This window comes from Lipophrys pholis (genome assembly GCF_963383615.2).
Source record: "Lipophrys pholis genome assembly, chromosome: 1".
In the NCBI taxonomy this organism is placed as follows: domain Eukaryota; kingdom Metazoa; phylum Chordata; class Actinopteri; order Blenniiformes; family Blenniidae; genus Lipophrys; species Lipophrys pholis.
Window position 1 is genome coordinate 34,306,529 of NC_137635.1, and position 17,825 is coordinate 34,324,353.

General features: G+C 43.2%; 1 protein-coding gene across 2 annotated transcripts in view; it reads left to right on the top strand.

Moving 5' to 3' along the window:
• Positions 1 to 17,825, top strand: part of LOC308115691 (ephrin type-A receptor 3-like) — an 83,165-nt gene that overhangs the window by 16,432 nt on the left and 48,908 nt on the right. For both annotated transcript variants that reach the window (XM_080473343.1, XM_080473342.1), the window contains exons 2-5: positions 780 to 844; positions 7,152 to 7,352; positions 8,698 to 8,805; positions 9,844 to 10,195. In XM_080473343.1, coding sequence (XP_080329469.1) covers positions 780 to 844; positions 7,152 to 7,352; positions 8,698 to 8,805; positions 9,844 to 10,195 — 726 coding nt within the window. The remainder of the gene's footprint in view (positions 1 to 779; positions 845 to 7,151; positions 7,353 to 8,697; positions 8,806 to 9,843; positions 10,196 to 17,825) is intronic.

Here is a 17,825-nt window from a genome sequence, read left to right on the forward strand (position 1 = left end):
TGAAAACCTTTGCATCCAAATCCGAGCAGGTTTTCATTATGCCTCCTGCCGCACGGCCCGACACTCTTTTCATTCTCACCTTCGCGACACCCTCCCTCCACTTCCTCCCGCCGTGGCGAGATCACACGCCGGAAACAACATGTGTGATTCAGAGCACGGTAACCATTCATTTTGCTGCTGCTTCACTTTGTCCTCAATGACATTCTCCTCTTGCAAGTGTCACTCTGACAAAGCCTTCAAAAATGCTTGCAAATGACTTCAAAACCAGCTATTACATGTTGAGTCGAAATGACTGTAACATAAAGAAATAATTGACTTCCGGCAAATGGGCTGAGTGAAAGTCGACGCGAGGGTTTGGGTGGACTATTACTTTAATGTCAAAAAAGTCAAATTTAACTGGAAAATATAGTCTCTCCTCGACATCTTGATGCTGTTTCATTGTCTGACTGTGTGTCCCCTTGAACCATAACAGCTGCAGCACAACCACAGCAATCTTACAAGAGAAATTATAGGTTTACCGCTGCTTGTGATTCCACTGCCAGTGTACTTGAACACAACAAAAGACACCCTTGTATAAAACATGAAAACATCTTGTGAGTTTCTCATGTGGAAGGTTTAGAGTAGGACACGGTGCTGTACAGTACATTTTCACAGGAGAGTTGTGTCACACCACGTCTGGAAAAGAATATACTTTGTAGAGAGAAATGGGGATTGAGAAATTAACTGTCATGAAAAAGCCTGTTAACGTGTCTGTTTTTTCTGTCTTTGTGTTGTTGCAGTTACTTTGCTGGACTCCATGTCGGCCCTGGCAGATCTGGGCTGGGAGGCTTACCCTAATGAAGGGGTGAGTATCTACACGCACGCACCCACGCATGCGCGCGCACACACACACACACACACACACACACACACACACACACACACACACACACACACACACACACACACACACACACACACACATACACACACACACACACACACACACACACACACATACACACACACACACACACACACACACACACACACACACACACACACACACACACACACACACACACACACACACACAGATATACTAAAACATCCTCTCTTTATGTTGGAACTGGCTCCAAACGTATGAATTTGATCAGAAGTAGCAGGTTGTGTTGACAGGTTTTATTTCCAGGGAGCAGGCAGGGACTCGGAGTGTGCAGCAGAGCTGGAGTGTGTGTTTTCGGGAGCACTGGGTTCTTAAGCGCTCTTTGCTAAATCGGGAGTCTGCAGGGGAAACTTACAAATTATTTCTGCTGTGCTGGAAACACTATGGCAGAGGAGCCTCCAACGCTAACCAGCTGCCATGTTTGGGATGGAGTGGAAGGGCAAGGGTGGAGAAGTGGACATTTGTTTCGTAAGAGGAAGTGGTGTTGTTGGCGATACTTGCACGTGTACATGTGTGTCAGAAGGCGAGGGTGAGTGGGGGTGGTCGAAGAGTTGCATAACTGGCTTTTTGCAGGTATGGGGACCAAGGGAGTCTGGAGTGCAGCCACAATGAATCAAAAAATGACAACAGAGAAGTGAGGGGAGGAAGAGGGGGGGGGGCAGAGAGGAAGAGCGACGGAGCGCCTTCAATAGAGCCAGCTCTGTATGTCACTGTAGCGCTGAAGCTGTTGAATGGGTCTGAATTAATTCTATTTCCTCTTGAGTCACACTTCTCTCGCTCGCTTCCCTATCCACTATTCAGCATCAGTGTGTTAAATTGCAGGATGCCACACGCGGTTTCATGGTTGTGTGCAGCGGAGAGGCAGCTGAAGTGAGCAGAGCTCAGCAACGTTGTTTTCTCAGCCAATCAAGGGTATCAGGTTCACCTAATTGAAAAGCTTTGATTTTGTGGTCATCTTCTGGATCCTTTTTCTCTTTTGTTTCTTCATGGAAATGCTTACACGAGGGCCTAAAATGTTCCGTTTATGGAAGGTTTCATGTCATTTTGAAATACAGAATTTACTTTATTTGAAGATGTACTTCAGGTTGTACAATCTTAGCTATGGATTAGTTTCTAAAAAAAAAAAAGTGAAAAAAGTATTTAATAACCGTCTCCCTTTCTTGGATGTGAACATTACAAGGTTTGTACAAAAAATCAAGGTAAGGTAGCCACAAGAGCCTTTCAAATGTACTGTATAAAAAGAATGTTAATCATATCAACTCAGTGTATTTAGTTATTTTACTTCAATGCCAGACATCTATTTTATCAGAAAAGGAAAACTTCTCAACAAAACCACACAAATGGTTTCGGGTCTCACAATAAATGCCTCTTTTTTCTTGCTGAAAGGCAAAGTGGCACGAACCAAAGTAGAGAAGATGTAACTGAAGGAGAGAGAAATAAATCAATAAAAGTGACCTGAAAGGAGTGAAAGCAGAGACCGATGTGTGTACGTATTTATAAACATTACTTTAAAATTGCAAGTTTAACCGTGATGTCCTGACATAATTACTTTAAACACTAATAGTCACCTAATTCATTAGCACCTCAGTTTGGTTTTTAGTATCAGTCATTTTAATGCTTCATTAACTCCGTCAATTAGGTTATGTTTTCAAAGCTGTTCATCTGATTGGCGGATGAGTGTAGCAGGAGCAAATATGACTAGGTTAAATTTTGGCACAGCTTTGACTTAGGGCATAAATCTGTTAATTATTGTATTCTTGAAAGATGGCAAAAGGAAAAAATATACGAAAATTGGAAAAAGGCTGAAAAAACCCCCCTGATATTTCCCTGAGGGGCAATTAGAAGACCACACAGCAGCAAGACAGACAATTTCCAACATGGCATCATACATTAAAAAAATTGAAATTAAATCATAAAGAGAGCAATTTGAAACAAGAAAACGATCAGATGTGTAAAACAGTGCATTGGTAGCAAATGATAATAACATTAGTGTTACAGTGATCATAACATAACACACATTACACACTTTTCATAAAACCTCAGCTTTGCACAGCAAAAGTTGGACTTTATTCACAAATATATCCAGGCACACGCATGGTGGTTGCCGTTTCAGATTTGCACACCATTGGAAAGTCGCCCATTGGTCTTGGCAGAGATTAAAAAGGTCATTTCTATTTATTTCCCAGTTACATTTGCTTAGCACAAGGGCTCTTTAATTCAATATATGCATAAATGTCATACATATTCTAAAATTGTCCATCTATAAGTTTTGGCAGGGCTTAGTCCATTTTGGTCATGCAGAGTGGAGCAAAGCTGTTTATGAGTATGACTCATTATGCAGTCTACTTAAAATATTCTTTACTGTCCTGAGGGGCCCCACCATGCCAGCATCGCTTCAATCTTTACGCACAAGTATCCCAGTGTTTTTCTTTATTTAAACCTTCAATTATTATACTTGCAGTGAAGTTAACCTCTTCTTGTCAAAAGGATGATGCCATTACTTGTCATCATGGGACAGACAAATAATATGAAATGCTGAATGTATCGTATTTGCTTACGTAGAAGTTTGTCATAATTCGATGCCTGTCCCAAATGAAATGTAGAGGATTACATTTGACAGAAATGATACGAGTGGTACAATATACTCCAAGAAGAGAAGTGAGAGAAAGGCTGTAAGAAGGTCCTACATTTCATAGAGAGGGATTATCTAGATGACCTTTGGACTTTAAACCTGAGGATTATTCTCAGTGAGAAGCAGTTCCCACCAATATGAGACTGGTGTCTACCTGAATCAGTCCAAAACGACACTTGACCCCCAGAGGTCATGCTTAATCCAAGCCGTGCATGGCCGGATGCGGCTGAGACGGAGTGGGGCGACCCACTTCTGTCACTATACAGGGGTGTTCCTCGTGAGGGACACAAAACAGATACATCTTAATGATGTTTGAAAATGGGAGGCCCCACAACCTCCCTACTCCTGCCAGAGGCACCTCAGCCCACAGACCCCCACCCACCCCACCTCTGCCGTCTTTCCTCTGCTTCCATCCCCTATTTTTTTTTTTCATACCTTCTCGATTTCTGTCCCTCCTCATTAAGACATAGTCTGTTTCAGAGTTCGGAGGCCAATTATGCCGTCGTAGGTGTACCCATCAGATGATTGCAGGAACAGGGATGTAATGTTAAGCTTGTGAATGGTTGAACTTAAACCCCAATCCGACGTCCCTGCTTCACTTCAAAGCAATCAAGCAGGCTCAGTGCTGATTGGCCAAGGTGATTAAGGGTTCAGGGAGGAGGGTTTATTCTGAATGTTAATTAATGCTCAGACTGAACCAACACAGCCCTGGCAACAGTGACAACCTTGTGTGTGTGTGCGCTTGTGCATGTCTGTGCACGCGTGTTAAGAAAGTGTTGAACTCGGAGCCTATCCAAACATTTTCTTAGTTGTATTTTTAGTAGCTTTTCCCCTCAAGCGGTTGCTGTATCATTAGCAGATATGGGGGCAAACAGGTTGTTTTTCAAATTCTTAAACACACCTGTGCTTTTCACCCGGCAAAAGTGACAATGAACAGACTCGCCAACTAGGGAAATAAGTCACTCACCAGGAAGTGGCGGTAATCCAGCCACTCCAAACTCTGCCTACAAAGAAATAAACAAAGACATCATAAAGCCCTCTTTATCCCTCAATGACTATTCCCATAAATGCTTTAATCACCACTCCCTGGGGACTGAGCTTTGTGTGTTTGTGTGGGTGGGTGTGTGTGACCGTCCTGTTATGTCCGACTGGTCTCGGCTCTGCACAGATGGGTCTATTTAGCTGCCAGGCGTGCCTGTAATTTACCAACATTCATTTCACTCTCCCCTCTTTTCTCTCTCTTTCTTTCTCAGTCTTGTGTTTTGTTCTTTTAATTGAATCGAGTGTGGCTGATCACAGTGACTCTGCTGCTGTGAGCATACAAGACTCTAGCGATACATCGCTTATACTGTATGTACTCTTCAAACTCTAAACCGGCTGCCGGGGACGCCGGTATCAGCGAACTGCAGCAGCATTAAACAATCTCCTGCTTCCTCTTCTCCAGCTTTTTCTCCTTCCTTGTCTCTGTTTCTCTGCTCAAGGACTATTCGAGTAGGATCAAGAAAGAGCTGGTTTTGTTCAAGCTCCAGTTCATACACAGTAGACATTACAGCAGAGGCAGCAGAGATTAAAAGCATGTGAGTGTGTGAGGGAGCAGGAGAGTGTGCGTGAGCCTATAGTGAGAAGTGTGTTTTTATGTGGATCTGTTTTAGTGCTCAGGACTCGGAGGTGAAATGCGTCAAGCTTTTGCCGGGTTGTTGGGCCGTCACATCAGATTAACCTCAAGAACTCTCCCTTAGCTTGGACTCCGAGTGTCTGAGAGTTTGTCTTTGCATTTGACTGCTTTATTTAGTTTTACTAGCAAGTCTTTTATTTTATTTTTCCTCAAATTGAGAGGTACTTTAGGGATGACTGGAAGTTACTGTGGTGAATCCGAGCTCGCGTGCATGCTGCCATCCATGCAGCTGTACGCACGTGTGTATCCGCTATGTGTTCACACCATGTATATAGTGTGTTTACATGGTTTAGCAGCTGTAAGGTGATATGTGCTCACCACTTGGGGGGCTTATAGTTTCAGTCTTAACATGATGACTGGGGCTCAGCACAGAGATGGTGGTCCTCTCATCCTGGTCTCAAACCAGGACTCATCTAGTTTGGGAGTGTAGTTTTCAGTGTGTGTGTGTGTGTGTGTGTGTGTGTGTGTGTGTGTGTGTGTGTGTGTGTGTGTGTGTGTGTGTGTGTGTGTGTGTACAAGAAAATCCAGTTAGCTTCCTCTTGAATGGATCAGATATCTTGAGACACTAAAACCACATCGGTTTGTTTTCTTTTTCTTTAAGGAATAGACATGTTCTGTGTGTGTGTCACTTGTATATACATGTGTGTGCCTGTCTGTGAGTGTGTGTGTGTGTGCAGATAGAAATGTTTTCCTGCTCATGCAAGAAGTGTTCTCAATTACAGCCTTAGTCAGAAGTGGAAACAGATGGTAGCAGATGACGGGAGACAAAGTAGCTCTGTCCTACCTACTCCTTCTCTCTCTCCCTTTCTCCATCTTACTCATACACACACACTTCTACTTCTTAAGCGCTAAATCATGCATTCACTTTAGAAAAACAGGCTCAATTCTCGCACATGTGCAACAAAGACAAAGACAGTCCTTCAGTCATCTTGACACAGATCATCACTCAAAGTCACCCAGACATGAAAACAGAACATGCAGGCTTAGTGTTGGTTTGCACTAAACCACAGTTCACTGAACTTGGGCCCAGTTTCCCCCAAAAGCAATCTCTTAACTGAGATTTTCTTTGTCCATTGACCAGTGATGAAGTAAGATGATCTTACAGCTGAGTGGTGCTGTTGTCAAGCGGGCCTCATAACTGCTGAATATCACTCTACCTCACTCTCTCATTCACTTTGTCATTGATTGTAAACTTACTTTTTAGTTAAGAACATTTCCTCGCAAGCACACAAATGCTTCTCTGCTGTCCGCGCCTCTTCTCGCTTCTCCTTCTCCACATCACTTATTCATTTGCGTTGGCTTCCACTCCCGTCTTCATCTCACTTCCCCTCTTTTTTCAGTGCTCCATCCACCCCGCCTTTGTTTGAGTACAATTTTCATCCTTTTACTTTTATTGTTTTGTCTTTTTCTGCACTTTGTACATACCCTCAAAGTGTTTCTGTCTGCTTTCTACCACATTCCAATCCACCCACCTCCTACAGCCTACCTGCTTTATCCAGGTGAGGGATGCTATGAGTTGGAGCTGATTCAATGGGTGTTTCCAGCATGTGGCGGCTGCGGTTCGTGTGCAATCAACAACTTTCTTTTCCCACTTAGCACTTGATTCATTGTTTTGTTAAGCCTTTTATCACACATACATGATTTAGGGTTAACTGAATTAACACGTGTTTTGGACTGTGACAGGAACACACCCACAGGGAGAACATGCAAAGTCTACAAAGAAGAGCCTGAAACACAGACTTAAGCTGAAGGATGAGGCAGGAATCCTAATGACGACACTGTGATGTGCTCCCTCGTCTTTTGTTCCTTTACTTTTCCTTCTAAGCTCTAAACCTACAAAAAAAAAGAATGATCACTAATTCAGTTACATTGCATCAGGTAAATTCTCCTCGATAAATGTTCCTCTTTCTAATCCTCAGTGGGAGGAGATCAGTGTGATGGATGAGAGGAACACCCCGATGAGGACCTACCAGGTGTGTAACGTCATGGAGGCCAACCAAAACAACTGGCTGAGGACACGCCACATCAGCAGGGAAGGAGCACAGCGGGTCTACATTGAGATTAAGTTCACCCTGAGGGACTGCAACAGCCTGCCTGGCGTTCCTGGTACCTGCAAAGAGGTATGCATCATTGAACAAACTGTTGGGAATTCCGGAGCAAACTTTATGACACATGAGTAGTCTGAGGACTTTGTGGTTGGTTAACAATTGTCCCTGCAATGGGTGTGTACGTGTGTGTGTGTGTGTGTGTGTGTGTGTGTGTGTGTGCGTGTGCGTGTGCGTGTGCGGGTGTGTGTGTGTTTAAGTCATCCTCCTACGATCGTGTTGCTCACTCATGGCGATACCTTTCTGTGATGAATTCAGTTGCTGATTTTGTGTCGCTGCCTGCTCTTTGAAATCTGTTAGCAGCGAAGCAGAAAAAAAAAAAAAAAAGACTCTTTTGAAATAATCAATATCGCAGGAGTAAGTTACATTTGAAACATGCTGCACAAAGAATTTCTTTGGATTTTTACAGAGTATTATCTGTAACACATTGAGCTGCAGTGTGATTGGTGTTTTCTTTTACAACTAAATACATATATTTGCAATGAAAGTGTGAGATTAATGGTAACAGAACGTGGGGCATTCACACATTAAAACAGCACGAATATTGGCACTGTGAAGAATAACGATGAACTAATTCAAACCTGTTTACACTTGTAAATGAACACATGTGAGGAGGAAGGTTTCTGTCTGCATGTTGATTTATATGTGAGCCATCGGCCCGTTTTGATACATATTAGCATATTTATTGTTGTCAAGCCTATTAAAAGGTGTCATGTACTTTTCATAATATAATTATTAGAAGTATAAAATCAGTGCACCTACATTATACTACGTTGTGCTGCAGGGCAGCAAAAGGCTATTTTAATTATCTATTTCTTCCTTCTCTTCCAGTATACATTCAAAACAAACACACACACACCCACACACTCATTCAAACTGAAGCACACTTTAATGGATTATGAATAGATGAAAAGACAAAGGACAGGAAAAAAAAAAGACCTGAGAGGATTGCCGCTGACTGAAACACATGCTGCTCCAGAGGCTTTTTTGTCTCTCTGTGTATAGTTTAACATCCAATACTTTTTTCCATTGTCCTCCCTTCTCTTGTATCAGCCTGATAATACTGCTCCTCTGTATTCATTTCACTCTACTTTATTTGCCCTCTACACCCTTTTTTCGGTCTCATTACATCTCCAGAATGAGCAGCAGAGTTAATGTGACACAGTAAAAGAGCTGCACTTTCATGAAACTGCAGATAGTGTTGCTGACTGGCCGTCAGCACAGACGGACTTAGGTTTCAAGAGGAGCAGACAAACACAGCAAATGAGGGCCTTGTTAAAACTTCACACGTTTTCGGTCCTGGTTTACTGTGTGTTATTGTGTTATGTCTGCTAACTGAAGGACTGTGTTTGTTTTACAGACATTCAACATGTACTACTATGAATCTAATAATGCCAACCTGTGGTTCATAAAGGAAAGCCAGTACGTCAAGATTGATACTATCGCTGCGGATGAAAGCTTTACTCAGGTAAAGACGTCAATACACTCAAACAAACAACACACAGACATAACTCTTCCCACCTCAAAATATACCTATAAACACAAAATCAATATTAGATATACACACTATATATAATACCTATACATATGCATATGAATATAGTGTAGTTTATTAATGTAGTTTAATCAATATTGTATAAATGTATGTATATACCGATACATCCACATACCCCCATCTATCCTCTTCTGGGGGATCCCAAGCTGCTCCCAGACCAAACCAGAGATATAATCTCTCTAGCGGGTCCAAAGCCAACCTTGGCACCTTCGCCCAACTGGATGTGCCTGGTATACTAATGGTAGGTGATCGGGGTTGGGGTGGGGGGGCATCCTAATCAGATGCCCAAACACTTCATGTGGAGGAGTAACAGCTCAACTTTGAATGTCTCCCAGATGGCTGAGCTTCTCACTCTGTCATGAAAAGTGGTGCCTGACGCCCTGCTGAGAAAACCCATTTCAGCCACTTGCATCCGCAATCTCATTCTTTCGGTTCATGACCATAGGTGAGGGTGGGGACAAAGAACAGGCAGCTAGCTCCCTCTCCACTACAACGGTCCAGTGTCTGCATTACCTCCATTATCTCACAGTCCCTCCTCCTCTCACTGGCAAATAACAATCCAAGATACTACCCTGGTCACCTCCACTAGGAAAATGAATGAGGACATCCTAGAAGCTTTCAGCTCCGCCTTCTGTGAGGGAGGCATGCCTACCTGGTCCTCAAAGAGCTCCCTCCACCTTCCATTGATATTTGAGTGCAAAGGATGTCTTCTTTGCTGAACACAGGTTGAGTAAAGACCCCTCCAACCCCCTGTGAGCCGTGGCGCTCTAGAACCTCTTTGAGGTCTGGCCTCCACAAACTCCCCAACTTTCAAACCAACAAGATTGGACCGAGGTTTGATTGTGGGTTACGATATAAAGATGTTAATGGATGGATAAAGATGTTTTTGTCTCTGCTAAAGGACAGTCAACACAAAATGAAACAAATCATACAAATCTCTCCTGTCAACAGGTGGATGTTGGCGACCGCGTCCTGAAGCTGAACACGGAAGTGCGGGACATCAGCAACCTCAGTAAAAAGGGTTTCTACCTGGCCTTCCAAGACCTTGGAGCCTGCATCGCTCTGGTGTCTGTCAGAGTCTTCTACAAAAAGTGTCCGCTCACCGTGCTCAACTTGGCCCAGTTCCCTGACACAATAACAGGTGGAGACACGGCACTGGTTGAGGTTCACGGTGTGTGTGTGAACGCCTCGGAAGAGTTCGAAGCTCCCAAGATGTACTGCAGTGCAGACGGAGGCTGGCTGGTTCCCATCGGGAGGTGTGTGTGCAAACCGGGCTTCGAGGAGAACAAGGATGTCTGCCAACGTGAGTGGGGCGTAGGTCCTGAGGCCTCTGTGTGTGTGTGTGTGTCTATGTGGGAGAAAAACCCTAAAAAAAAAAGGGCAAATAAATAGAGCGAGACAGAGAAATTGTATAATGCAAATTCATTGTGACACGATTTAACCTTGAGCTGCAGTATGTACTTGTGTGTGCACACATCTCATAAAAAAAAAGATTTTTTGGGAAATGAGAACAATTGTGAGAATCCACAGTAGCTTACAAATGCGCTCATTTGAACAATACTGTGGTCATATCTATTCAGCCGCATCGTGGATATGTTGTCGAAGAGAGGAGCGAATATAGTGTGTAAATATGAGTCTGTGCACATCTGCATTTGCTTGTGTAGAAGCAGTGCTGGGATTTTGAAACTGTAGCTGGAATGATGATGAGTCTGTATTTGGGTTACAGATGCCTTGTTTTGGAGCGCGCGTGTGTGTGTGTGTGTGTGTGTGTGTGTGTGTGTGTGTGTGTGTGTGTGTGTGTGTGTGTGTGTGTGTGTGTGTATACGGGTGTCATCACGATGAACGCTGCAAGGACAGCTCTTGCCAAGGAAAGGGTAGAAGTCGCTTTGAGGCATCTACTATTATTTATTTATTTATTTTGTGTGTGTTTGTCGGAGTTGAATATCTCATTTCCTTTCTGCATAGAGAAGAGCAGTAAGAGTGTGTGAGAAAGCGCTTATTGATGTGTGTTGTGTTGAAGAAGGAGAGGAAAAAGGTATGCCTTGGGAAGCAGATTATTGAGTTGTAAAAGTCCCCAGATGGTGTGTGCAGTAGTTCTGCGTGCGCGCGCGTGTGCCTGTGTGCGTGCGTATACATACTGTGCATGCATGCATTTGAGTGAGCAAGCGGTATTAGGTTCTCGCTGTCACCTGTCCCTGTGGGCTCACTTCTTCCCCGAAAAGAAAATGGAATCATAGATATTCATCACTGCAGACTTGAAATCGGTGCACATAATGCAATTTCAGTTGTTTGGGAGAAGCAGCAGCCAAGACGCCCAGAAAACTTGGCAGTTGGGCCTTAGAGACAAGTGAATAAGAACAAGCTGTACTCTGCAGTTTGCAGACTGATAATGTGCACAGATTGTGGTAGAACTCTGGCTGCATCTCAATCATGAAACACAGACTGTTGAGCTACACGTCTGTCCTGGAAATTGACAAACTGATTATTTGACAGGTGATTTCCCTGAAAAGGTTTAAAATTGCTTTGTTGCCACCCTTTGAGCAGGCCCATGATGCATCCTTTGTACTGAAGCTTTATTTCCAGTCAGTAAGATGCAGCAAAGTGGTTGACCTCGGGGATCTCCATGACCTCATCAGTCTGCTCCCCGGGTCTCATCAGTCCGGTGAGAATAAATTGAGCAATGAAAGAGCTTTTAACAAGCTCGTCTTCACCCAGTAACGGTATACGTGAGTGTACACTGCGGAGGGAATAACAGAGCTTACTGACAGTCTTGGGTCAGATGTCAGGCATTATATGTGTCCCTTGTCTGATAAGTTAATGTCACAACAGATGTTGTGTGGGCAGGTGCCCAGTGTCATCAGGAAGAATTCTTGATTTATGGTTTTAGTTCATTTCAATGCAACATTTTCGGCTCAATTGTGAAAACAATAAAAAAACAAAAATATTTTCCAATAGATTTTAATTCCTTTGTGGTTCACTGGAGCTTCTCTGCCACAGGGATGTATGTGCCACCTACTTGTGAATGAAAACATTTTTGTTGGATTGTGGGAAGGATTTGTAGTGCAATGAAATTTGCTCCTCATTCAGCAGGAGATTTTTGCTATCCAGCGTGTGTCAGCCAAACACATCTCGTGTTTGTTTCTGTCCTATAAAACTACGCCAGATTCACGTCGGGGAAACAATCTCTCCTTTGTCTGAAGTAACTTTGGCCCGTGTGTCGTTATCTTGATTGTGTTGGATGTGTCTTCCCTTCCTTCATCGAATTCACTTCACCAGACGATGTGACTGATTGTTACCAGCCTTATTTTACCAGGTGTATTTATAAAAAAGACACGAGAGGACACAGAGAGGTACAGCACCCCAGCACATTGTGCTTTAATGTGTCCCAGAGAGAACAAGGGGGCCATGCTTTTAAAGAGTCCACTCAGCGCTCGGCATCAGCTCCAAACAAAAGGTTCCTGCCCTGACATAGTCTGGAGGTCTTCCTTAGGGAAAACACACTCCGCTAATGCATTTAAATCATCTTCCCTCGTTTGCTGCCACACAAAGAGAAGAAGGGGTGAGGTGGGGGAGAGGGAGAGAGCGACAGAAAGGACTAGAGGGGCATTTTGTAATTATCATCAGCATGCAGGTGAGCAAGCCATTTAATGGACGCCTTGACTGCTCTTCTTGTTCATTTTCTGTTCTTCTTTTCTACCATTTGGCTGCTGGCTGCTCACTGTTGTCTTTTGATGTTCTGTGTGAATCTTTTTCATATCTTTTGGCCTCTCCAGTGTCTTCTTTTTGTCTCTGTGACACTCTCATTCTTTTCCCCTCTGCGTCCCGCTCTGTCTTTCTCTCTCTGTTTCGCTGTCGCTCTCTCTCGGTGTGAAGCGCTAATGGAATCATTACTAGCCTCTCTGTGTTAGACAAACACCAGACACCTCCAATTACAGCCTTTTTTCACAATCTCTGGCTCTTTCTCCTCCTCTCTGCTGTTTTCTAACCTTGCTCTGGTGGTGTCTGCTACTATAATGGGGCTGTTCTCCACCTCACACTCTCTACACGCCACGCATTTTGCTCTTCACATATCTCTTCTGGTATTGTCTTTCCCTTTTCACCTCAACATTTTTCTTTCTGTCTCCCTTCTCTTCGTCGAAGCGGCCCTTATCTCCTTCATCTGCACTCGTTAAACATTTATAGATCATGTGTTCATCTTTCTCCATTTCTCTTTTCCAACCCAGCGGTTCTTATTCCCCAATGGAGGAGAGGATGTATGTTTAAATGTGTTTGTTACTGGTGAACACAGGATTAGATTAAACTTGGTCAAGTGCTTCATGACACAAGGGGAAGACGCTTACTTAGCGAGAGATTTTTCCACCAGTCCAAACAACTATCATCACGAGACTGTGAAATAGGAGGTTATATGATTCATGGTTGAATGTGGCCTGATTTCTAATTCATAAACACAAACAAACCACTAGCTTGAGATGAATAATCCTCAAAGAATCACTCATCTTGATGATTAATGTGACAATGAAAACATGTTGGCGAATGACTTGAATAATAATAATAACGCATGGGTTTTATATAGCGCTTTTCTGGACACTCAAAGACGCTGTACATTGCATTATCGATTCATTCCATACTCAATAGTGGTAAGCTCCGTATGTAATCATAGCTTCTTAGAATTAGTTCTTAAAAGGAAACACTGCTTGTTGTTGTTTATTTGAAAAACACAGAATACATGTCATGGTAGATTTGCCAGGTAGAAAAATAATTTGTAAAAAGCTTTTTGTTCAATTAGTGAGGTACACTCATTAAAAATAAATAAATAAATAAATAAAAAAAAAAAAAAAAAAAAAAAATATATATATATATATATATATATATTTTTTTTTTTTTTTTTTACTACCTTAGCTTATTGTTGTAATTATAACAAGTGTTGAGAATCACTGGAAACTGAGAGCATTCCCCACACTAATCTGTCCTGTGGCCTGTGGAAGGAAACCAAACAAACCCCGTTAAACACAGGCAGAACATGCAAAATCCACATGCTGGAGCTCAAACTGGGATATTCTCTCAATGAAGAGAAAGTGTTGACCACTTCAGCACTCCAGCACGCATTTCAGTGTAATCCTAAAGTTCTGCTGTTGATTCTTCTAAAGGTATAAATATTGTTCAGTTTTGCGTAAGATTGAGTGAATTCCTTTAAGCTTTCTGTTCTTTTTTGAAGTGAGCAGTAATGTTGAGCTTCACAGTGCTGTACACAATGAATGTGTGTGTTTGAGAATATTACAAACCCTTGTTTGATATGATGCCGTTCTAAAGATAGCTGAAGTACAGCCTCACACGCCATATCAAGTGAAACACCATTATATTTGCAAAGACAGAATTCATGGAGGAAATGTAGCTGAGCATTTGATTATTTTTCAAATGGCTCCCACGTGAAGGGGCCTTGAATGTATAGTCATAGCACACAATTTTGAAAAAGAAAAAAGAATGCTTTGCAGGAACCATTTAGATTGCCACAAAATCATTGGAACTGCGGTAATTCAACTGATAAATCATAAAGAACTGTATTCACTAGACTGAATAAGGAAGCTTTTCAGGGTTTTTTGTTTTTCAGAGAAATACATAAAGTTGATCAGCTGATTTAGAATTTTACCATTAACAGAGATTAACCCTGTTTTATTTTATTTACTAATCAGAAACAACAAGACCTGCTAGATAAATCCTCACTCAACTGGTATCATGTTTTTCATTCTCTGTTATGTGAAACTCTTGTATCAGAATGGTGTATAGTGGCGTATTGACAAAACAACGGTGTTTAGATCAGAGGCCTTTATAGGCTAGAAAAATATCCCAACACTTTCATGTGATTTTTTTTTTCTCATATGTTTGGTATTTCTTTTATAGTGTACTGATCCGTTCATAGCACGCCGCGCACGGTGGCTTCATGGCTGCAGCTCATCTGCTCAGTCACAGAAAATCATTCTCATCTGCTTTGTCACCACTGGAGTTGCATAATCTCTCTCTCTCTCTCTCTCTCTCTCCTCTGTCACATTTGCACATCCTTGTCACTTCTCTTCCATCTCTCTCTACCACATGCAGAGGCCTCTGTCTGTGCAGCCAGAGTTCCCCGCCTCCACCCCTCTCCTTCTTTTCTTTCCTCTCTGTGTCTTTGTCTCTTGTGCTTTCTGTTTGCCCTCCGTGTTTCTGTCTGCCACTGTTGCCTCCACCGCCTCCATTTCCACCTCGTTCTCCCACCTTGCCCACTCCTGCTGGCTCTTTCTCTCACAACTAGTCGGCAACGCAGTGAATACTGTTCTGAAACTGCTCCTGCTTTAAGCCCTAGGGGGTGCATGCTGAAGGGCAGGAGTGTGTGTGTGTGTGTGTGTGTGTGTGTGTGTGTGTGTGTGTGTGTGTGTGTGTGTGTGTGTGTGTGTGTGTGTGTGTGTGTGTGTGTGTGTGTGTGTGTGTGTGTGTGTGTGTGTGTGTGTGTGTGTGTGTGTGTGTGTGTGTGTGTGTGGGCTGTGTGGGGCTGTGACCGTGTGTGTGTGTGTGTGTTTGTGTGTTCTGTCCTCTCTGTGTGTCTGACAGCACCAATTACTGCCTCAGATGCTGGAGAGATGGAGGAGACGGAGTGGTGAAGGACAGACACCTGTCACCTCGACACAAGTTCTCTTGCTCTCATCTTCTCCCTCCCTCCCTCCCTCCCTCCCTCCCTCCCTCCCTCCCTCCCTCCCTCCCTCCCTCTCTCTCTCTCTCTCTCTCTCTCTCTCTCTCTCTCTCTCTCTGTTTCTCTCTGTTTCTCTCTCCAGGTAAAAGTAATATGGGTCAGAATGACATTTCTGTCTGCTTTCTGGCTATACCCCTCTGTTTCCCCTTTCCTTCTCATTCGTTTGTGTGTTTGATGTTGCCAACATGCAGCGGGAACAAGTGGAACTTTTCAAAGTCACACCACACACCCCGTACTGTCTCCACTTAGCTCTCCCGCTGTTCTTTTCAGTTTTCTAATTGGATCAAAACCAAAGTGCGAATCACTGAGGAACAAGTCCGATCTAGTGTGAATTGTCTGACCGGCTATGTATTCAGTTGGGAGGCTGTGATGGAGATCAACTTTGACTTTAACAGGCTGCTACACCTCTTGGAATAATATTTTAAAGCAAAACAGGGAGTCAGTACTTTGGGGAAGATGTGTTTCTTCTTTCCAAGAAAAGAAGAATAATATCAGTTTGGACTTTAATGTTGCTCCACAGTATCAAAAAAACCCATTTAGTGTTTAAGTAGTTTTTGTGTTATATACAAAGGGAATTTTCACAGTTTCAATTCATGAAAGCATGTAAACGGCCCATGGCTGCTTTATACAACTTAGCATAAAGATTGGCAGGCTTTCAAAGATAATAAAAAATTCACCTACAGTCCCCTCAAAAGCTCATAAATTAACATGTTATGTCTTGCAATCTGTGCATAAGCTGAGGAGTAGAACATGTCACATTGTGACAGGTGGTTAAATGCCAAACTATTTGTTTGTGTGGGCGCAGTAACCTTCTGAAGTAAGGCTGTGAGATTTAGCAGTGTTCAGCGTATGAAACGGATCAAAACCAAAATCTGTGCTCATCGACTGTATCTGGGAATCTCCAGCCAACAAAGGATGCAGCAGTCCCTATTGTTGTTCTGTTTGTCTTCCCTGCTCAGTGATGTACAAAAGCCAGTCAAACAACACTCGAAGAGTGGAAATCAAAGGCCTCCTGTTTAGCCGCTCAGTCAATTTAGACCCGGGTCTGACCGCAGCTCAGCAGGGAAGGAATTACAGTGAAAGGCTTTTTTTCCCCTCTGCAAAAAACCCCCCCAAAAAACGACAACAACCAAAAAACCCAGCGTAAGGTCCGAGCAGGAGAAGACGTAGGAAAAGGCTAATCTTCACATCTGTGAAAGAGATTGAGGAGTGTGCGTGTGTGTGTGTGTGTGTGTGTGTGTGTGTGTGTGTGTGTGTGTGTGTGTGTGTGTGTGTGCGCGTGCTAAAAGCTCAGTAGGGAATCTGCCGTTATTTATTGCCTCTATCCTTAACAGCGGAGTTGTGTGTGTGTGTCTGTGTTGTGTTAACATTTGTGTCTGCAATGTGCGCAGCGGAGGGCGTGGGTATAGTGAGCATTTTTATGTTGATCAGATACAGACGTTTGAAGGTCAAGGGCTCCCTCCTGTAGTATGTTCTGTGGCAGCCTGGGTTGCTTGTGGGCATGGAGGTGTGGGTAGGAAGGTCGTGGGCGGCTACCAGAAGGATTTAGACAGCTAGTCGGGAGACTTCTGTATGGGTATGGTGAATGCAAGAGGTGTATGTGTATAAACTGCTGGGGGCTTTAGCGCGTTAAGCTATTGGAGTATCAGGTAACATGGTGTTATTATTAGCCACACGTTCTTAAAAGAAAAACTACTACGTGGGCTAAGTTTAGGGGCAGTCATCTGTCCTTCAGCCTGCTCTGCCTATTTGACTTCACTGTTCATTTATTTAAGTAATGGCAGTCATCCTTCCCGTCATTTATGCTCTTTTCTGTCCCTCCTAAACTCTATCCGTTTTCCTTTTGCTTTCTCAACTCCTCTCCTTTGTGTCTGAATAAATGACACAAAATCACAAAGGCTTAGGCTCTCACTATATCCTCTATACCCCCATAGTTCCCATCCACATACCCACACAGCACTGACCCAGATAATGTCTATTCATACTGGCTTTCCAAGCACAGCTCTTCTCTTGCCATGGCCACATGGATAAGCCGAGTTCCTAAAAGTCACCTTAGCACCAAGATCTTGTTTTTACCAGCAAACTGTTGGCCACGACGAGGTTTTGAACATAAAGGTGGCATCAGAGTGACAGAACCTTGTGTGGCTGCTAAGCTCAGGCAGCGGGGTGGGCTGTGGATAAACCCGAGGAGAAAAGAGGAAAAGCAGGCCAA